The sequence below is a fragment of the Cryptomeria japonica genome, chromosome 4, assembly GCF_030272615.1.
Source record: "Cryptomeria japonica chromosome 4, Sugi_1.0, whole genome shotgun sequence".
Lineage (NCBI taxonomy): Eukaryota > Viridiplantae > Streptophyta > Pinopsida > Cupressales > Cupressaceae > Cryptomeria > Cryptomeria japonica.
In genome coordinates this window covers 429328937-429351963 of record NC_081408.1, presented here as the reverse complement: position 1 = coordinate 429351963, position 23027 = coordinate 429328937, and the positions used below count along the sequence as shown (strand labels likewise).

The 23027-nt window shown below is 35.8% G+C and overlaps 1 protein-coding gene across 1 annotated transcript in view; it reads left to right on the top strand.

Annotated features, from left to right (window-relative positions):
• The window catches only part of LOC131030541 (glutathione S-transferase T1), a 296126-nt gene that overhangs the window by 242906 nt on the left and 30193 nt on the right, over positions 1 to 23027 (top strand). Inside the window, exon 6 of the mRNA XM_057961404.2 lies at positions 1654 to 1859. Within this exon, the coding sequence (XP_057817387.1) occupies positions 1654 to 1859 (206 nt within the window). The remainder of the gene's footprint in view (positions 1 to 1653; positions 1860 to 23027) is intronic.

Sequence of the window (23027 nt, the reverse complement as noted above, 5' to 3'; positions counted from 1 at the left end):
CTATTCTTTTCTTTTTAAATAATTTGTCCATACATTTCCTGTTTATAGTACAACTGTATTGCTGTTTTTACTATACATTTAACCATGGAAACCTACGACGACTTCTAACTTAGTGACACTTTATTGGTATATCCAAATTGAATATTGCACAAGTGTGTGTGCATGTGAGTGGACGTGTATGTGTGTGTGGGTATGTGTGTATGTGGATGTATGTTTGTGGTGTGATTCTCTTTGTTGCTGTACACCATTTTGTATATAGGTACCTGGAAGGGGGCTTTAATACTACTGCTCAAGCTGCTCTCTTTCTTGGGAGTTGTGCTCTAAACTTCTTTCACTGTTGCAACTTCTTGCTATAACATGAGTTGTTACATTTGATTTCCATTGACCCATCTTCTTCGTTTGTGAATTGTAATAGTGTTTTTCTCTTCTTTCTTTTGTTGGAGAGTAGTTCTAGATTTTGTAACTTTCAAGCATGCATATAGATTCTTGTGTGAAGCTAAAAAATCATTTGATATATAGAGTTTATTCATAGTTGGATGCATTCAAATAAAATTGCTGTACTGATAAATTAGTTTTTACTAATCTTTAATAAAATAGGTATTTCTGTACATTTTTCATTTTGTTAGTGACAGCACCTTATACCTTCTTGTGGGAAGCTGTAAAATCATTAACTATATAAAATTTATTCATAATTGGATGCAATAATCATCTTCAGAAAGAAAGGTGATAGACTGATAGATTAACTTTTACTTATTCTGAACATAGCCGATCTTCTCCGTGCTTTTCATTTAGTCAGTATGGATACCTTAGTGATGATGTTGCCATGGTTCCTATTATGGATGATTCTATAAATTAAATCTTTCAAGGAGGTATGACAACAATTTCCTAGCAAACTTATGCATCAAATTGCAGTGACAAAAATCATCTAGTTCATTCTAAACTTCTTTCACTGTTGCAACTTCTTGCTATAACATGAGTTGTTACATTTGATTACCATTGACCCATCTTCTTCGTTTGTGCATTGTAATAGTGTTCTTCCCTTCCTCCTTTCTTTTGTTGGAGAGTAGTTCTAGATTTTGTAACTTTCAAGCATGCATATAGATTCTTGTGTGAAGCTAAAAAATCATTTGATATATAGAGTTTATTCATAGTTGGATGCATTCAAAAAAAAATTGCTGTACTGATAAATTAGTTTTTACTAATCTTTAATAAAATAGGTATTTCTGTACATTTTTCATTTTGTTAGTGACAGCACCTTATACCTTCTTGTGGGAAGCTGTAAAATCATTAACTATATAAAATTTATTCATAATTGGATGCAATAATCATCTTCAGAAAGAAAGGTGATAGACTGATAGATTAACTTTTACTTATTCTGAACATAGCCGATCTTCTTCGTGCTTTTCATTTAGTCAGTATGGATACCTTAGTGATGATGTTGCCATGTTTCCTATTATGGATGATTCTATAAATTAAATCTTTCAAGGAGGTATGACAACAATTTCCTAGCAAACTTATGCATCAAATTGCAGTGACAAAAATCATCTAGCTCATTGTGATAGATGGCACAAGGTCCTGCTATATTCATTCTTTTCAGCCTGGGGTGGTCCCTGATTAGCAATGGAACTTGATTATTTTTGTTTTCTTTTGCAGCTGGCCTTGTTCTCAATCGCGTACTAGGTCCTGCGCTGGGACTGCCCTTGAATCCACAAGCTGCATCTGAAGCAGAAAATCTTCTGAAATTATCCCTTTCAAAGCTTGAAACATTTTGGCTTCCAGGAAATGACAGATTTTTAACTGGCAGTTATGAGCCATCCATTGCAGATCTTAGTCTTGCTTGTGAAGTGATGCAACTAGAGGTATGCTTACTTGTCTTCAGTTAATTACTGCTTGCTGAAAATCAAATGTTTGGTATTGCAGTTTGGATAGATGAATCTCCAATTTGTAGTCAGTAAGCAACTGTTATATTATTTCACATGAAATGTGTTTTTTTTGTCTTCTATAACAACAGCAAAGTCTCATTTGTGTAAATCAGATTATGCATTCTGTTGGAGCTCTCAAACCAAATCCTTTTATAATTGACTTCTAGTCCTTGTGGAATCTTTAGTCACAAGTCTGCGAGTATTTCATTCAAACAAGAAGAAACCCCAATTCATTCATGCTCAAACATTACTACCTCTAAACAGCCTAAGCTAAACTTCTCCAATCTAAAAGGCTACTTTCAATATGATGCAAATAAACCAATCAATATGCAGCTCAAATTTCTCTGGTACAAAACAAAATAGCTTTTGACTCAGAATGGTGCATCCACTTAAAGTGAAGTCCACATTGGATGAATTGAAAGGTTGTCTCTAGTTGCCAAAGGAATGAATGTTGATCTGTTGCTTCATGAGAGCTTTCCTAGGACCTAGAACTCTGAAAGACTAGATCCAGAAAGATTAGAAAGCTTTGAGAACGGTGGAGACTCTATGGATGCCCAAAGGATATTTTTTGGCTATTTTTTGCACCCAAGTATGAAAGGAAAAGAATCTTCCAACAAGGATCATGACTTCTCAACATACATGGAGTCCTCATGAAGCATTGAGCTCCAACCTTCAACCCCACTGATGATCTACTTTGCAAAATCTCAGTACGGGTCTTCCTCCCACTGCTATTTAACAAATATTGGCAAGAGTTAGTCTGGCAAAGAATTGGATCACCGCTCAAAAATTGAAGCTTACATCACTTCTTCTGTGATGAACTGTAATCCAAGAGTTCTCAACTATGCTCATATTTGTGTTAGTGATCTGGCGTAACCATCGCCATATAGGATAATTTTGGATCCAGATGGAATAAAATGTGCACTACCTTTTGATTATGGAAACATTTTGTTCAGATTCTGGATCTGTCTTGAATATGACCATCTTGCTAGAGGATGTCCAATAGGGTTGTAATGTCCCCTAATTAGTTATGCCTTTAAATTAACCCAAATTCACCCAAATCTAAAATAAGTAAATTAAGTTTATGGGAGTACCTCTGTATTCTGTTCTCTTGCAACAAAAAATCAGAGAACATATATGAAATGATACTTGCAAATCTGAAACACATGCTAAAGAAGTAGATTGAGTGATGTAGATCTTAATGTATTAATTACCATTAGTATTAGATTTATTAGATAAAATCAGATTGTAATATCTGCTAGATACAGTCAGATTTGTTAGATAAAATCAGATTATGGGTTAGTTGTTTTTCTTAATTATCCAATTCCTTATTACACTAGGGTAGGCTAGTTGGATAGGGTGTCCAAGAAATCCTCCCTACTAGGCCCAAGAGCAGATACCATATCCCTCCTGGCTCCATATGGCAGGTGTTAAGCATCCATCATGGAGTGGTGTACCCAGCGAGGTGTTCTATCGCCGTTCCCCCTCATCACGACCACCTTCTCTCTTAAGCCCAAGAGTAGATGCTTCACCCCTCTTAGCTCCATGTGGCAGGTGTTAGGCATCCACTATGGAGTGGCGTACTTAAGAGAGAGTCCCTCATTTACCATGAACCATTTGTGAAATTGTTATTCAATTCATCTCATTATGACAATCAATTATACTTGATATAGTTATCACATTATATTATATTAGTGTCTTATTTTACATTGTCATTCATGCTTTGTGTTAGTACTACTTTGTATCAGTATTAATCATTTCTTATTACAATCATTACGTTATTCCTTATATTATTAGCATTGTATAAATTTACAGTATTACAATAATTTGTGCAGACTAAATTTGATTGCCTTATGTATCCTTAGATTCATGTACCGATATGTATATATATTATGTCTAACAGTATTGTAATTTTTTTGCTATTCGAATGGTTGCAAGTTATTTGCCCTTTTAACTTAATATCTAATTAATGTCATCAATCTGATTAAGATTATCCACAAAGGTTTATATTCAGAAATGTACATATAGAAATTTAATATCTATATAAAATACTGACTGTTATATTTAATACTGATTCAGAAAACGTACCTGTCCTGTCCTTACTTTCCCTTTTTATCTCTCTGGCAGTCTGGATGATCTTTCTCTATCTTTTATATATGAAATTAAGTATGACTGTCATACATATTGCAGTCTATATTAATATTACTACTAAATTCTGCATAACAACATTACCAGGCTTCATATATTAAGCATACATATTCAGCATATCCCCATGCATACCACCTAGAACAAAGATGCTACTGCCTGTAACTTAATAACAGTTCTGATCTGATCCCATCCATGGTGATGCTGTTGGATGCTTTGATTCCTTTCCTTTATATCTCTCAATGTGAGGGAGAGGTCACACCTCGTCATCATGCATGCCCTTTGGCAAGAGACACACCCTTTCACCATTAGCACCTTTTGAAAGAGTGCAACTCTTCATTATTTCCGCCCCTTGAAAGGGAATTCTCCCTCTCAAATAAGGTTCTCTTCTCCCTTTTATATCTTATTGTTGAGGGAGTCACAACTTTTCCTTCCATGTCTTTTGACCATTCATTAACTTAACTAAATTTTAATTAATTATATTTAATTATATTCTTTTAATTTTAATTTAATTTATAATATTTAAATATTATTATTATTTATTATTAAATTCTATTTTCAAAGTGGGGACATTACAAGGGTCACCCAAAATCAAGCTGCATAAGGCCAAGAAGGCCAGGAACCCACCACCAAAAGAACTGAAGAAGTAACACATCACAAATTCTCTGCCAAAGAGTCTTCAAAATCAGCCAATTAATGGCAACATATTCAATAGAGCATATGTGAGAAAAAAGCAAGGAAATAACTCCCACAAATTTGGAGATGCAGCTAGCAAATCCATTTGCATTTATAGAAGACCTGCAATGGATAAAGACAACTGAATTAGACAGTGTTGACGTGTATTTTGTACACTATCAAACACAGAATAAAATACCTAAAGGTACCTTATCCTCTCTTGAGTAAAGTCTCTGATTGCTGAAGATGTCGCAAAAAAGGATCAATCAGGGTGACTCCAATGTTCTTTTATGTAGGGTCTCTACGTGTGGATAAGCTCCAGTGGTCGTTGTGAATGCTGTTTCATCAAGGGGCCTTACGTCCTCCGATTTGCAGGAACAAGATTTCCCAAAACTAACAAGTTCTTCAAAAAGATCAAAAGGTAGGGTTTGCAAGGGATAAATTCTAATCTAATCCTAAGAATGACCCAATGTAGGCTAGACTTGGCAAGATTCTACCAATTTCAATATTGCCATGAAATAACAACCCAACTGAAATTGATGCGATCTTCTAAGGTAACAAATGATTTTTCAATTCATCAAGGATCATGGACACTACCACAAAGGCACATATCCAAAGCTCAATGATGATTGAAGGTTTAAGTAATTCAAGTCTCTCCAGTTGACCACACAAGGCGTTCCCACAATCAATAAGAAGCTAGTGGTTTGGAACGTGAATCTTCACCAAAATCAAGCCCAACACTTAGTCCTTCGAACTTAAATACTACTTTGACTGAGAATGATTCAAGAAAACAAACAACCATGAAGATAGCCACAAGAATTGCAATAAAACACCATAACTTCAATATTTTATTGATCTCAAAACCAAAATAGACAACAATTGTTTGAAATCCTTTCTTCAAACCCAATCTTGCTACACAATAACTTTCTTCTCTCCAAAAGCTCTAATCTTCTAACTATTTCTTATTGCTCTATTTCTAATTTTCTCATCTATTCTATTCTATTCTATTCTATTGCCTTTACAAAATGAAATGCCAGGGCTTATATAGTGCCCTCAATACAATTCGATGGCTTAGATCAATTCGAGATCAATGGCCAAGATTCAACAATGAAAACCCTAATTAGGGTTTGTTACAACCATTACATAACATTTAATGCTTGACCAATGATAAAATTGTATTGCTTGGACACATGTCCTCTCTAGAAAATTCCACCAATGGATAGTTGGGGTAGGTACATCGGAGTTTGTGCCACCTTCCATGAGTTAGGTACATTGAATCTGGACATGCGGAGGTGGAACAATCCGACTGGATGAGCGATGACTGGGATGCCACCTTGTCTGACACTTGTAACTTGGTAGATATTCAACTTAATGTTGTTGAGAAGCTAGCTTTAATTAATTCATCTGGAACTATCTACTTCTTCAACGAACCCTTTGCTTTGACTTCTTGTGTCCTTGATGTGCAGGACGATTGATGTACCTTGCCTTGGAATACTGGATTGGAGAAGTCGCCCTTGATGACGTTAGTCCAAAGAAGGCCGTCCTTGTCGATGCTAGACTGGAGGAGATCGCCCTTGTCCTTGCTTGATCGTCCTTGATGAGACCGTCCTTGATCTGGCTTGATTTTCCTTGATGAGAGCCTTCCGACTTGTAGATCCTTCGAGTTTGGGAGTCGCCATCTTGATACCTACACAACATTTCAAAATTAGTAACATGTTTTGCAATGTGGAAATATAGACTAGAAAGAGGATTTAAGTTTTAAATTAGGAAACCTCATGATAAATCTTTGAATTATCATTTCCTAAATTTAACTAAGCCACTTGAAATTGAAAATTGAAAATTCAAAATTGAGACTAGGAGAATCTCGCCATACCTCCACTTGAGAACTAAATCTAAGAAAAGATGCAAAATTAAGCAAGTTTGCTAGGCAAAATGTGGATCGAAGTCTTCAAAATGTGCTTCTTCTATAAACTTCACCACCTCTAGCCTTCAACGCCTTGAGGAAAATTTGCTCCACCTCTGGCCTTCAACAAAAATTGCTCCTTACTAGACCAAATTTCGCACCTTGTTGCTCTTCTCCAAATCGCACTTGAGTGAATGAGTGAATGATGGATTAACATCGCTCAAGATACCCCCACTATATAGGCGCTTACCATTGCAATTTCCCATAGGCCGACTTGGAAAATAGGCCAAAAATAAATAAAAATTTAATAAAAGAAGAGGCCAACTTTATAAAAACATTAAATAATACCCCAAGCGCCCCAATTTTATTTTTAAATTAATAATAATTAATTTTAAATGCCTTTATAATTAAAATTTCGATTTTTTAAAGGCATAAATTAATTATTAAATGTTTTGCGCACTTATTAAATGTCAATTTAATTTCAAAAATATTTCAAGGTTTTATCGAAATTGGCATTTAATGTGTCATAGATGATATTGGCGCCTAGGCATGGCAAGATAATGGACATCAACAAGATCGCTCTGGTCCCTGGGAGAGGGACAGGAGCGCCCTGGCCTTTATGAGGTCATTTATGCCTTGTTAACTTTCAAAACTATCTTCAATGGGTTGATTACGTCCTCCTTCATGCCTTTGATGTCTCAATTTGTCCAAACAAGGTCAGGAATGACTCCACTAAGCTTTTTCGCTCTGGACCCTTGGTGAGGGACATGAGCGATTCGCCTTGGACCCTTGGAGAGGGACAGGAGCGCTTTTCGCTCTGGATCCTCAGTGAAGGACAGGAGCGAAATTTGACTTTTTGAACTCTCCATCAGGATAATTTTGATGGACTATAACATTTAAGCACTTATACTTTAAGTTATATTCCATATATACTTTTAGGATGTTTGAGAGTGGTTTCAGACCTCCAAGAGTTATATAGCAAAATCTAGTTTTTGGAGGTTTTTCAGTTTCCAGACTTAGTCAAATTTCAGGATCAGGACATTCCAGACTTAGCCAAATTTCAGGTTCAGGACTTTCAGACTTAGCCAAATTTTCAGGACATTCCAGACTTAGCCAAATTTCAGGATCAAGACATCACTCAAGCCGGACTTGCTTATCCATGTGATCACCTGGGCGACACTCAAAATGCAAAGGCTAACTAACAAAACCCTAAAAGACCAAAAAACAAACCCTAAACAGCAAAAAAAAGCAAGGGTCCCCATTTGCAATGGGGCGATGTGTGAAAACGTCACAACAGACAGGTAGCCTGGTAGCCTGTCAAATACAACCATACTTACACAACAGCAAATTCAGATACTACCTATCAATAGAACAGGAAAGTAATCTACTATGCCCAATCAAACATCAAGGTAGGCCAAAACAAAGCAAGAGGTACATCAACTAACCTATTCCTCACTCCACTCAACAGAAAGTATCCTTTTATTCTTAAGGAAATCAAATGTGGATTTAGTGTCCAAATTCTTTATAACAACTGTATGAGCAGCTTCAAAGAGGTATGAATTTGGATGCCCAAGATCATCACCCTAGAAGTGGAGAGAGATGGCAAATTCAAATATATTGGATCTAGACCAATACTCTCTGATGATATTTTTATAAACATGACCCATTTTCAACCTCAAAGCAATACTAGAGTGTTGAAAAGTACCAAAAATGTACCCATTTTTACATTGATGTTCTTACATAATTTTCTCTTGAAACAAAAAAATCTCTATGATTTTAAAAAAAAAGTATGCATAGACACGCACGATTAAGCAACCAAACATACCATAAAATTCACAAGGTCTCCAAATAAATGCTTTCACAAATGAATTTGCAATTACAAATCTTTTCACAAACTTTGTTTTAATGTCAGTTTGAGAGATGGAGTTAAAGAAACATAAAATATAATAATCAAGATTTTCAATGCTTACAGGTTTTGAACTTCTGATCTATCAATCATAGATCTTCACACTTGTAGCATTCAACTCAAGTAGGTACCTCTTTGATAATAATTTACTGAGCTTCATTATATATCTCTCAACCGTGCACATGGGAGAAATATTGCTTGATCTTTGCAAGAAAAATAGGACAAATTTGTGAATCTATGCATAGTATTAAACACCTAATCACCCTCTTCGTATAAGATATCTTCATAGACGTGTGCCTCTCAACACATTTAAACACTAAATACTACTAACTAACAAAAAAATATGGTTCAATCACAAATAAACAAAATTGCCAATTTCAAATGACAAAACGTTAACCTTACTGGCTTCCTGTAGACCTAATCACTCATGTTGTGCAGTGATATCACTCGTGTTCAAAACTAAGAATTGACAACATTGGTACATTGAATTGCTTTTGCTTTTTAATTGCCTAGTTTCCAGACCTTTTAAATCATTGCGTACATGTTATTCATGCAGTTGATTGAAAAAATAATTTCAGAAGCAAGTTATTGAAATGAAGCAAAGGGGACCTCTTTGCAGAATGTTAGAATAAGAACTTATTTCAATTTCTTTTTGTTCCATACTTTTGCAAACAAAGTAAATTCTCTTCCAACTTGCTTAGAACTTGTTGGAAATTATTCGGGCAGCTTGCTCTGATTCTCAGCAATGAAACTGTTGTCATTTTATGACACCCTCGGTCCATCTGTGAGAACTGATCGGAGATATGTTCCATGGACCAGCGCTGCCCAATTGATCAAGGAGAAAAGCAGTGAAATCATGGTTTGAAGTGTTGTCTTCTCGGAAGTTCCTTGGCCCTCTCTTTCTCTAGCCCGGAACTTTGGAACCCCGAGGTTCTGAGTTTCTTTGCCTTAGCTTCTTTCTTTCCTGCTCCGGAACTCCAAGTTTCCGAAGTTCCCTTCCTTCCCTTAGCTTTTCTTCTGTTCTCTACCCCAAAACTCCGGAATCCCCAGGTTCCAAAGTTCCTTAGTCTTCTCCCCCGGAACTCTGGAACCCCCAGATTCCGAAGTTTCTTAGTCTTCTCCCCCGGAACTCCGGAACCCCTAGGTTCCGAAGTTCCTTAGTCTTCAACCCCAGAACTCCGGAACTCCCAGGTTCCAAAGTTCCTTGTCCAACTCCGGAACCCCCAAGTTCCAAAGTTCCTTGTCCAACTACGGAGACCCCGGTCCCCGAAGTTCCCCAACTACGGTGACTCTGGTCTCCGAAGTTTTCCAAACTACTTCCGACTTGCAACACTTCCGGGTGGCGTGATCGACACTCAAAGATTTAAATGCTCCGACAACTTTGGTGACTTATGCACTTTTTTTGTGGAGCCACAGGGGGTGCATTTAATGTTTTTGGCAGGATTTCCATCAAGGAAGATACGGGCCCATGCTTGGTGACCTATGTCATGCCTGACTTTGGAAGGTTAGTCAATCCACCTTCTTAGGATTGCCCTTGTGGGTATGGCTAGGTTGCTTGCATGTACAAGTCAAGTGCATGCACTTCCCTGCACCTTCAGACTGACATGCAGGGGTCATGATCACCATTGTAACCCATTTTTTCTATATAAGGCTGTTAAGCCTCATTGTAAGGGTTCTCTCCCTGTTGCTTGGAGTTTTCTTATGCTCTCCTCTTCTCTTGAAGACTTGTAATCTTTCCATTTCTGCAACTGTAAGATTGGCGTTTGGCCTTATGATTAATTGAAGAACACTATTCTTGCCTCCTTTCAACCTATATATGTTGTGTATGCTTTCTTACCTTCATCATAGGTGTATGTTGTGGCTCTTTCTCTTCATATATGCTGTGTTAACTGGTTTTCTGAGTGTGACTTGTGGGAATTCTTCTCCCCTCTTGGCATTCAGTGGATTCTGACCTTCATCTATGCATTGGGGTTACTCATACAACTGAAAGTTGTGCATCTTCAGGGTGTTTCAGTTAATTACTTGTGTCATTTCAGTAGGGAGAGGAACTATCTCTTCTTGGTGCATCACCTCCCTTTGTTTTCAAGCAATTTCTCTCTTCTCTTTTCCTCTGCAAGTTGTTAGGGTAGGCTTAGGAATTAGCTTTGAAGTGTTGAGTTGGTTCAAGACCTACACCTAGATAGAGAAGGAAGTCGGCCTTCTTCGGAGATTCAACCCCCTTGCGCAAGGTCCCACACTTCGGGGTTGTTTCCATGTTTCACAAGGTTGCTGAGTTGATAGCTTAGCAAGGGTGCAAGCTTTTGTGATAACAGAAACCTCAAAACTTTTTAAACATCACAATCCTTCTCCCAATACAATGATCAACATTTCTTGACAGCATTACTTCCGTTTAGGCTGTATTCTCATTCTGACAGCTTCACACTGAATTCAAATGCTTCACTTTCCTGACCAGATATTATTTTCTAGAAAAAACAACAAACACCAAAAAATAAACATGGCATTACAATGCTTTGGCAGGATGTAATGTCCCCTCCTTGCACCTAGTCAGCATTGGAGTTCCAATAGCCTATTTTGAGTCCCTGTAGGCTAAGTGGTCGTGGTTAAGGGACTCTTGTGTACTGGTTGAAATTGTGCAGGTGTTTCTTGAGTTTTCCAGCAGAGTTGCTATTTTTAGCAGGGAGCTACTTTGAGTACTTACTATTTATAGTAAGTCAGTGGGCCACTAGTTTCTTCAGTTAGTGTGGGCTTCTATCAATATCTTTGGTGAATTAAAAGGTTTCAGAGAATTATTTGATTTATTGGCCTTATTAATCTTTTAAGTATTACTTTTAAGTCAGTCAGAAAAGTAACCCATCGCCTAGTCAAACAATGTTGTTTTAAAAGGGGGACCAATGTATTTCCAAGACTTAAGGCTAATATAATGCTTTTGAAGATGGACGCCTAGGTTGACAGGGGAAAAAGTTTATAAAAATTGCAAATTATTTTTAAAAGGCAAAAAGGGACACCCATATGGGGGAATAAAGTGAATTTCAAAAAAAAAATGGAGGGAAAACCCTAAAGTCGCCCTAATTCTCCCTCTCATTCTTTAAAAAGGTGTTGGAGCTCTCATTTGTACATCTTGTTTTTTGGCAACATAATGAAGTTCTCCTAGATTGTTTCCAGGAAGGACAATCTGCTGGTTTGAGGACGAAAACCCTCAGCTGGGACACTGGTTTCGGTGGTGAAAGACCCACTCAAGCTGGTCATTGTTAGAAGATCGAAGTTTTGATATTTTTGGTGTGTTTGGGGTGTGAAGATGAAGTTTTTCAGTGTGTTTTGATGTGGTTTTCAGTCTGCAGTTTGGTGTGTGTGGTTTTCAATGTGTTCCCGATCTTTCTTCCCTTTGGAGGGAGTGATGGTGTGTTTGGCTTCTTTTCAGTGTGCTGTAGCTTATTAAAAATTTCTGAAGTGTTTATTCAAGGTAGCTGAAGCATGTTTTTTATCATAACTCTTGGAGAGGTTTAAATCCGCTTCTGGGTATAAGCTAAATGAATTCCTTGCAGCTAGGCAATGAATTTACCTATATTAAATGAGGGTTTTGGTTTGGTATTGATTTTCTAGCACAAATCACCCCTAGAAGCGCCCAGTTTGAGCATTGAAAAGTGGAAAAAGCAAGGTATTCTTCTGTGTGTTGAAGGCTGCAAATCATCATAGTTGAGACGTCTAAGGGTTCCTATCAAACTGGGTTCAGCTTTGAAGGTTGAAGAACTGATGATAATTTGATATATGAGTCGCCCTTGGTCCATTGGAATGCCCAGGTTGCTGTAGCAGGGACTTTAAAAAAGAGTTTTCAGAGTTTAGGTAGCTTTTTGAGTCATCAAAAACAGTTCCTATAAGTCTGAGTGTGGCTGTTTGCAAATTACAATTAAATCTGCTATCTTCAGGTCTGTAATAGTTGTAATCAGTCTTTCTTGTGCTGATATGCAATCTAAGTTGATGAGTTTAATGTCCTTCAATAATTTTACGCACTTGTTCTTTTCATTATGCTATAAGTTGAATGTTTCTGAACTTTATTGCAATAGGAACATGAATGAAATCTGAAAACAACAAGACAAACAGCAAAACAGTGCATTATCCTTCCCATCCGAACATTCAATCTGCAAACAACTTTCAAAAAAATCAGGGGTAACCATTACACAGGATTTTATTAATCTCTTTATTTAGTGACTTCATAGGCATAGGGATAAAAGGAGCTTCGATATCACTGTTCAAAATTAAAATTGATAGAAAATTACATTGCAAATAATATTAATGAACACAGAGAAACATATTATGTTATTATTGATGATACAAGACAAATTTATGAGCTTATAAAGCCTTTCCTTATAACTCGTCTGTAGAATCTCTCAAGAACAATAATTTCCTAACACAGACTACCCAGTAACAGTACATTACATATTTAACATTAATAAACCAGTACTAACAAGGGGGTGTCTCATAAAGGAGAAAAATGTCTCATACAACACATTGTTTTCTTTAAAACAAAAATATGATGCTATTTTGAATCATAAACTTAACAGGGAAAGGTGTTTCCTATGCTTGGAAGGTGAAAAGAATGAATCAAGATCCTTCATATTCCATGTTCTGTCTTTACAGTGGTGTTTTATCTGCTTCCATTAGGAGGCAGAACCGCAAACTCTGCAATTTAGTCATGTTTTACCTGTGCAATTTTTGTTCGTATTGAGTCATGTTTCAAGCCAAAGCACTATCATTCTAGTGGTCAACAATGTTGTTATTGTTGTTTTTTAATGCACCAAGCATGACAAATATCAATACGTGGACAAGGAATTACAGGCAGAATGTTCTCATGGAAGTGGTACATTCAAGCCAAAGCTCCAAGTGAGCCAATTTTGGTGGAAAAAGTTAATGAAATGGTACACCACGGTCCTTGGAGATAAATTGGATAAGAGAGAGTCAATTTTCAACATTAAGTTGTGAGAAATGGTGCAAAAGGATCTCAAAAGTGTGCTCAAGTCATTTAAGTGACTTAGTGAAAATATCAACTTAAAATTAGAACTAAAATTGAACTTTTGAGTGAAAATGTGCCTAACCTTTACAATGTTTGAAAAACTAAAATAAAAAATGACTAAAGTAGCGAAAGGGGTTGCGTTTTCACTTAAGCCACTTGAAAAACATCAAAAGTTGCTCTCATGAGTCAGAAGCACACACCTAGGGAGAAAATAGACAAGTTTCAAACAAAGAAAATATGTCCAATAGGCCTAAAAAGTGTGCTTGGTATGAGGAAGTCCAACTTACAACTTAAAAACTTAAAAAAGTGTATACCAAAGGTTGGTGATTTTGCATGAATATACGAAAGGATTCTATTGAAGATAGTTTCCGAGCATTTTGTTGATTGTTAGTATTAGATTCTTTATTTTTTATTCTAGTTGTTAGATGATGAACATTTGTTCATGACAAGATTTCATAAGACCAAGTCCACAGATTTTGCAGAAGGCAGGAGGATTTGAAAAGTAAATACAAGAAGTTATCATTTCCTTCACTCTTTATTCAAGGCACTTCAAGATCATTGTGCAATGGTTCTGGCAAGGATCTATTGTTAGGGATCATATGTGAAAAGGCTCAGGATTTCAAATTATCAAGGTTTCCAAGTTTAAAGAGAGAACAAACAATGAAAGAGGTCAAATTCAAATCACCAAGATTGTCTAGTGACTAGTCAATTCGATTTTCTTTAGAGGATTTGCTTTGTTCAACATGAGGAAGTTGCATCAGAATCACTAGGAGCCAACCATTAGATTGGTTTTTAGCTGTTGCTATCTTTATGGGACAACTATTCTTGGATGATCTTCTAGAAGCTCTACTCAAAGGTGTTTATTTTCAAAAAAATATATTTATATGTTGTAATTGGAGATGACATTATATTTAAGACTTGCTTTGTGTACGGGAAAACCACTCTTAACATAGGAACTATACTTGTTATTTACTTATTTATCATGTCAAATCATTTAAGTACTTACTAGCATACCTAATTTAGACAAATATATGTAAAGTATGTCGAGAGATATCTTTGATTGAAACCTAAACACTATTGAAATTTCATTGTTATTAAACACTTAACCTATTTGTTAGTAGCAACATACATGAATCAAGCCACCAAAACATAAAATTTTACAAAATGATACATACTCTTATTTATGAGAATTATTCAAAACAACTGATTATGGCCACCATACATTGGTACAATGTATTGTACAATGGCGGATAATTTCCATATTTCTTGGTTTGGACAAGAAGTTGTGGGTCAAACTCTGGCAATTCAATTATTCAGATTATTCTTCCTTCAGTATTATATAATGATACTTTCTCCCACAACTAATATCCATCCATTGTTATTAAATGCTATCCTATAAATTTTTGAGGTAAATCAATGTGTAAAGGAGACAATATATTTTCTTTCTTCACCTTCTTAATCCACTTTATCTGACTTCCACATTTGATGATATTCTTTGTCAACCAGCACTATGTAACCATCACATCTAGCTAATTCCTAGGATGTAGTAAAACTCTTCCAATGAATCATAACATCATAATGTTTTTCATAAACTTTTGTTTGTACTTCTTCGTAGGGGGAACCTACAACTGAAGGGTAGTTTGTAGTATGATCTGTTGGGAATGGAATCATCATCCAAGTCTTTTTAGCATAATTAAATTCTATAATCTCACCATTGTTTGTATAACTTTTCAACCAATAAAATCATCCTTTAGAGTAAAAACCCCTTCCCAAAGGAAAATAGGAATATTCAACAAACAATTGATTCCTTAGATTATATTTTGAGTCATAAATCTCAACCATACTTCAACTATTTGTGTGCTAGTAGCATTGTCCAAGAAAATCTATATGATGATTGATGGAAGAGATAAAAGTTGTGGCTATGAAAGTGGTAGGTAAAGTGGTTGTCATTTGTCTTTGACGAGGAACTTTTGTCCAAGTTTGAGTACTTGCATTATAGATTTATTATATATGTAGAAATCGAAAGACCGTCTCTTCCCCATTTTGAGAAACAGTGTAGATTGTTGTAAACCACCTCTATGCACGTACAATAGTTTGGAAATTTTAGTGAAGGAAGCCTATCACATCACCTTCAATGACCCATGATTGTATCCCCTTAGTCCCATATGGAGAGAAGTGCAATAAAAAAACACATCTCAAATGAGAATGATCTGGAAATATGGTTTTCAAAGAATCAAGTGAAGAAAGCATCTCTTTCCACCTCTTACAGACCAACCTCATTCTTGAAAAAGGTTTTGCTAGATAATTTTGCTATACTCATCAACCCCAATTGTTCTGGCAGTTGTTGCCACACCTCTTTTGTTCTTTTCTTCCCCATCAAGTCTGCACCATATCAACATATTAGATTCTTGAGAAAAACTTTCTTACAACATTTTAGTGTTACCAAAAGAAGTAGATACATCATAATACCTACAAACATTGCTCGCTCATTTAAAAATTAAATGAAAATAAATTTAAAATATAAGTATATAAATACATAGAAATCTAATAAAAAATATTCATCAAGGATTAGTTTTCTCTCATCAAACTTAGATAGTACATAGTTGTAAACTTGAAAATAAATTAGTTAAAATTGGTGCATCCAATTTCATGATATGAACATACATTCATAAATCTTAAAATGTAAGCGACTCATAGTAAAAATAATGTTTAATCTTATTTATGTTCTAATCTAATAATATTATATTATATTTTTTTTTTATTTTGTTGATTACATTATTGATAGATTTGATGGTATATCAATACAAAATAAACATCAAACATTGTAATATTCATATTGCAATGACTATTGTACCTATATTATACTAGCAATTATTAGAATAATATCCTTCTCTTTGTGTTATTAATGGTCATTTAAGTTGTTTCTAATTTCGCCTCTAGTTAATGATTGTTTCTTTTAGAAACATCATCTTTGTAACTCTATTTAAAGGAGCTTTGTCTCCTTGATTAATTGAACAACATCGATTCTTTGAAAGCCATATGCTTTTGCATCTCTATCATGGTATTAGAGTAGAAAGAAATTTTTTTTTTTTTCTAAAAATTTTCGAATGAAATTTTTCATCACTGAAAAAACAAATCTAGGGCTTGTGATTTTTTCAGAATTCGAAATTCAATTTTTTTTTTCTAAAGGGTTTTCTTTTATGCAGTTTTTTCTATTGTTCTTCGTGTTTTCAAGTGGCGGATTTCTTTTTAACTAGACCTTCGTCCTACGACGCCATTAATCCTCTGCGTGTGACACGATTTTTTCCACCTGCAAATTTTTTTTTGGCCATTTTTTGGACGGAAATCTGCATTTTCGATTAGGGTTTTTACCCTTCAGATCAAGTCGATTTTTTTTCCGATTGCAGATTCTTGGTGGGTTTTTTGAGAGCTCAACTGGGTTGTTTTCAGAATTTTGTGGGTGCATCGTTTTCCGTGCCTCAAATTTCATGCCAGCGGATTTCAATTCTGATTTCAAATTCTTTTTGGGTTGTCTTCGGATTTTTTGGGGTCAGCCATAAAATTTTCTTGAAATCTGTGTCAGGCGTACATCTATTTTTTGAAGTCTATAATTGTATCTGCCTTTATTTTCTACATTGGAATTTGTGCCTAGACTTGTCTCAGTGCATTGAACCTCGTACCTCAGGTTTGTGCACTTAGCATCTTCTCAGTACCTCGTTTTTCGTGCCTTGAAAAGCGTGAAGATGGCTTATGGGCATCGATGTTTGTTTCAGTTTTTAATATTTTACTTGAAAAAAATTCTAATGGGTTTTAATATTTTTTTCCCTTAAAAAAGTCTGGGTTTTTAAATATTTTTTGTCCCTGTAAAAAAAAATCATGGGAGGGTTTATGATTTTTTCCTCAAAAATTGTACTTTGTTGCAGTCTGTTTTTAGTCGCACCTGGAGTTGTTGTGCGAACATCTGCACTAGTTTCTTGTTTGCAGTCTATTTTCGGGCATCTTGCTCATCTGCAATAGTTTGGAGGGTTTGCTGATTTTTTCCTCAAAATCATGACAACTGTTCTTGGTGTGTCTCTAGTTATAGGGAGGAACAGTTCTCCAACATCAGGTTTGACGGTTGGTGTTGTTTTGGGTATCTCCAGAAGTTCTGCAGTTTTTGGGAGGGTTGGTGGCAGACTCATCTTAAGTGGCAGAGTTAGTGACAGGCTCTTGTCTTCTATTGCAGCGTGTTCTGAGAAGAAGGGGGCAACCTTCTCTGTTATTTCTCTTGGTAGTTAGAACGATGACCATTAAGGGAGGGTGTTAGAATAATATCTTTCTCTTTGTGTTATTAATGGTCATTTAAGTTGTTTCTAATTTCGCCTCTAGTTAATGATTGTTTCATTTAGAAACATCATCTTTGTAACTCTATTTAAAGGAGCTTTGTCTCCTTGATTAATTGAACAACATCGATTCTTTGAAATCCATATGCTTTTGCATCTGTATTAGCAATTGCACCTTGGTGTGCAATGAGTATGCCGAAGAGGTGTGGAAGGTCATTTAGGGAAAAATTTGGTCTTTTTTTTTGCATAAATTTGTATAGTACATAAGGTCAATTGGTAGGCCATTTATAAAATGATGTTTTTTGTGCAATAAAGGTCTCAATGGAGAAATAATAGCTTCAAATCAACTATGCATCCACTTACAAGGATCCAATAATAACTGAAACAAAACCTTCAAATCAGGAAGATAATCAAGTTCCATTACCAATGGGCTCATGTTGTGTCTACAATAGGGTGAGAGAGAGCAAGGTATAGAGATAGGGATTGAAAGAGGGAGAGATAGAGGGATAAAGCGATAGAGATAAAAAAAGAATATATATATATATATATGTATATATATATATAGAGAGAGAGAGGGGGGGGATAAATAGAGATGGAAGAGAAAAATAGATAGAGGGAGAGAGGGAGAGATAGAAAGATAAAGATGGAGATAGAAATTGATATATAGTGAGAAGGAGAAATGTGGTGGTAGAGAGAGATCTAGAGAGATAACTAAATAGAGATAGAGGGATAGATGAAAGAAGAAATATGGAGAGACAGATATAGAGAGGAAAAGAGATATAAATATAGAGGTCTAAAAAGAGGGAGATGGGGAGAGATGGAGTGGGAGAGAGGGAGATAGAGGTAGAGATGAAGATAGATCAAGAGAGGAAGAGGGAAAAAATAGTTAGAGAAATAGAGAGAGTTAGAGGGAGAGATAAAGATATTAAGATAGGGTGATAGAGAGGGAGAGATAGAGAGATCTATAGAGGAAGAGGGAGAGATAGGGACTAGAAGAGATACAAATATCTGTTGTCTATATTTTTGTATTCACAAAAATAGACAACCCCTTTAAAAAATTTGTTAAAAATGAAAATTTTTACTCTAAGGAACACTTCTCGAGGCAAAATTTTCACTTCTGGTTAAACTGGACTGATCTTCAGTCCATCCTCGATCCGCGATTCAAATTTCATCGCATTTCGAGCTCATTTGCTATGTTTTTCCTTCAATTTCGGGTTTTTTCTTCTTGACTGCAGGTGGGAAATTTTCTCTTTATTGTAGGTTAGGAGTTTTTTTCTATTTTTGTGTTGTAGGGAAATTTTAAGACAATTACAAGTGCACTTTATTGTAAACTTGTAACTTACTTTTTTTTGTATTAAGTATCATAGAATCATAAAGCTCATTTTTGCTCATTTGAGCATCCACATTACAAACTTATTACAAATACCAGCTCCTTTCAAGCAAACTTATTACAAATACTAGCTCCTTTCGAGCACCAAACTAGAAACAACAATTGGAAGACCAAGGGTGACAACTTAGAAATCCACTTTAAACAACAATGGAAGACCAAGAGTCACAACTTAGAATTCTACACAAAGGTGTCCCTCATGGGAGTTGAACATGGGTCTCCACTTTGAGAACTCAATGCTTTAACCAACTAAGCTCAACCCCTTGGACTTAACTTACTTGTTATTTCCCCTTTGCTTTTTATGTCTTTTAAGTCATTTGTAGGAACTTTTTTGACAAAATGCAAGTTAATTTAAAAATAAAAGTTTAATAAAACTTGTAACTTCTTCTAAAAGTTCCTACTTTATGTCTTTTCTAGTTGTTGTAGGGATTTTATTTCCCTATTGCAAGTTCTTTTCTTTTTTTTGTAAGTGTTATGTTTACTTATAAAGGGAATTTTATTTCCCTTTTACAAGTTTTTATGTCTTTTCTAGTTGTTGTAGAGGTTTTCTTTCCCCATTGCAAGTCGAAATGCTCCTTATTTTTATGCTCTTCCTCATCTAAAACCCGAATTTGACCAAGTGTGAGGAAAAGTGAAGTTTTTTTTTAAAAACTTGTAGAGGGGTTTCTAAAACCCGATTGCATCTCCTTGCAAGCATTTGCTACTTGTTGCGAGCCAAGAACCTGACCTGCATCTTTCTTCTTCCAAATCCATTTTTGGTGGCTTTCCTTACCCAAAATCTGCCCTAGATGCATGCGAAATTGTTGGAAGTTAATGATTCTTGCCACGTTTTTCCCCAAAATCGGCTAGGGTAAAAACACCTTGCATTGTTGGAGGCATTTTTATAGACGTTTTTATAGGCGGATTTGTTGATTGTTACCACGTCTTGGGGCTTGCATTTCGGTTTCTTGCTGATTGCAAACACGTCTTTCATTAGCAAGTGTTTGGAGCCAAGTATCTTTCTTCAAAAAAACGTGGTGATCTTCAAAAAACGTTTTTGGTGGAAAGCTTTAAAAGCAAAACCAATTTGGTTTGCTGGTTGCAATCAAGACATGAGAGCTTACTTCCCTATTTAAAGAGCATTTTGGTTTCTTGCAAGTTCATTTGCTTTGGTCAAGGGTCATCTTCAAGCAAGGTTTGTGAGAGTTCTTCCCGTTTTACCCATATCATGGTTGCATTTTGGAGATTGCATTGTTTTTCCCCTTTGTTCTTTGTTCATATACATGCATTCGGGTTTTTAAAATCCTACTGCAAGTATGTTGAAGATGTTGGTTTTTTTCCCTTTGGTCGAAAAGACTTAATCCTCTTTTGCCAAAATTTCAAAGTTCAAAGTTGTTATGAAACTTATCCATTCAATTTCGGGTTTTAAAAACCTGATTACAAGTGAAAGTTCTTCCCATTTTTCATGTGGTCAAGATGAAAAAGTTATTCAAAACTCCATTCCTAATCATCCGCACTTATTGTCCTTGGTCATAAACTTCATTTTCAACATGCCAAAATCCCATTTTCACCACCTATCACACTCATTCATTACAAGTTTATTTGCAGTCCGGATTTAAAAACCTGATTGCAATTATGTCTTTTCCCATTTGCATACTTGTAATACGTCTCTCAAGATCCGAAACTGGTCAAAGGCTCACTCTTTAAAACCTATGTTTATCCATCATTCCATCTCCGAAGGCCTTAGGGTTAGAGTTCAGTTTTGCCCCTTTGAAGAAGATCATATGGCTCTTTCAACGGATCATGATGTTGCATTAACTCTTCTGGATTTTCATCGCAGCATTACAAGTTCTTGTTCAATGACCGATTTGTCGGCATCATCTTCCAAAAATAAGATGAAGTACAAATATGACAAGTACCAGAATATGATCTCTCCTTCCCAAGTTTCTTCTTCACTGGATGAGATTAAGGATACAGAGATTGGACACGTGGATATGTCATATGTTCTCAAAAGGATTAAAAATCTTGTGGATCATAGTATGCAGTACTTGCTGAACAGTCATCTCCACCTTACTTCTTCTTTTCCAGTGGCTGCCCTAGAGCTAGAGTTTGTTCTTGCTTGCGCCTCACACTTTGATCAGGAAACCAAAACTATAAGGGATCATGAGGGTGAAGTAGTTATCCGTCTCGATGTTGAGACTATTGAAAAGATTTTCAAAATACCCACAGCTCCTATTTATGTAGAGATTTCAAAGGAAAGTGCAATGGAATACTACATGAAGAGGGAGAAAGAATGTAAACGTCATAATTCGGGAACCTAGAACATGCCTTACCCGAGAGGCAAAGCTATACCGCTGTGATTTCAAAGAGGAAATTGGTGATATAATTACCCTTTTGAGCATAATCATGGGTTTAGAACATTCAAATGTTTTTGAACCATTGATGTACCAGTTTATTGTACTCATTAGACAATCTCAGCACATCTTTAGGGGTGAAATCATTAGTGACACCTTGTGTGAACAGCTTGCCTGAGTTCCCACCACTTTGATGTTCTACATGAGCTAATACTTGGTGTATATAGCAGCATCATGTTGACGTGTCTGAAATCACATCACTACGACTCCATCCGGCCAACGCAGAATAGAATACTAAGAATCCTATCCTCTCTTGAAATAAGGAAATCCCTAGTGTTGTTTTTAATTGATCAATGGGGATTACCTCAATGTTTCGGTTGTCAGGTCTTGACTACAGGATAGCTTAGCGGTTTGATGTGTTTTGCTGGAAACACAAAGGGGACTTAGGTTAAACGGACGGCTTCGAGCGAGTTCCCTAAAGTTCAACAGTCCTATATCATTTGATTTCACTTGGATTGATATTATCTCAACTTGACTGTATGGTTTCTTCTTGATAAAAAAAAAAGGGAAAAAGGAAAGGGGAAAAGAGATAGAGAATATCTAATTAATTTATCTAAGATAACATATTCAGGAAAACAGATAAAAACCTCAAAAAACCAGATTTAACATTATCAGCTAATAAAGCACAATGTTGTAAAATCTAGTGCAATCTTCAAAGGGAGCTGAATTTTCATGCTACTAAACATAAATGCAGAATTTGACATCCATTCACTTGATGTTTAACAACCAAACTAAGCACACAAATGGGTTCAGACTAACCATGCAGGGGGAGTGACAATCAACCAATCCTTAATGGTATGGACACCAAGGTTTCTATCAAATATTATCCTAAAATACTATCTGAAAACAAAAGGCATAACAAGAATATTAAATGGTGAAGGAGACCATGCACTCACAAAGAAATGAAATAGCTTTAATTTCCACTAATTCTGCATGAATTTCGCCAGAGTTTTAGCAACAATCTTAGACTTCTTACAAAAATAAGGGAAAACCAACCCCTTTAAATAGAGCTTCAAAATTAGATGAATGGCCAAGATCAAAACAAAACAAGTGGCCCAGATTCATCCATACAACATAGTACCCATGCCCATAAATAGGAGGTAAAATATCAACAACCACCCAAGGAGAAATAATAACTGCATAAAAAGGCAATTAATAACTACCAAAAGTAGTTCAAAAAGTGCACATGCGCGGAGCTCAAAATTTACAACTGACTTGGCAGTTAGAAATGAACTTTATGGCCAAAAAGTGCTTTTTTAGATTTTAAAAGAATTCTGCACTTTATGAAAGCACTTTTTCCTTTCCTGCAGTAGACTCCTTTGTGATAAATTCGACCTCATCGCACAGGTACTCTCCCCAGATATCCCAA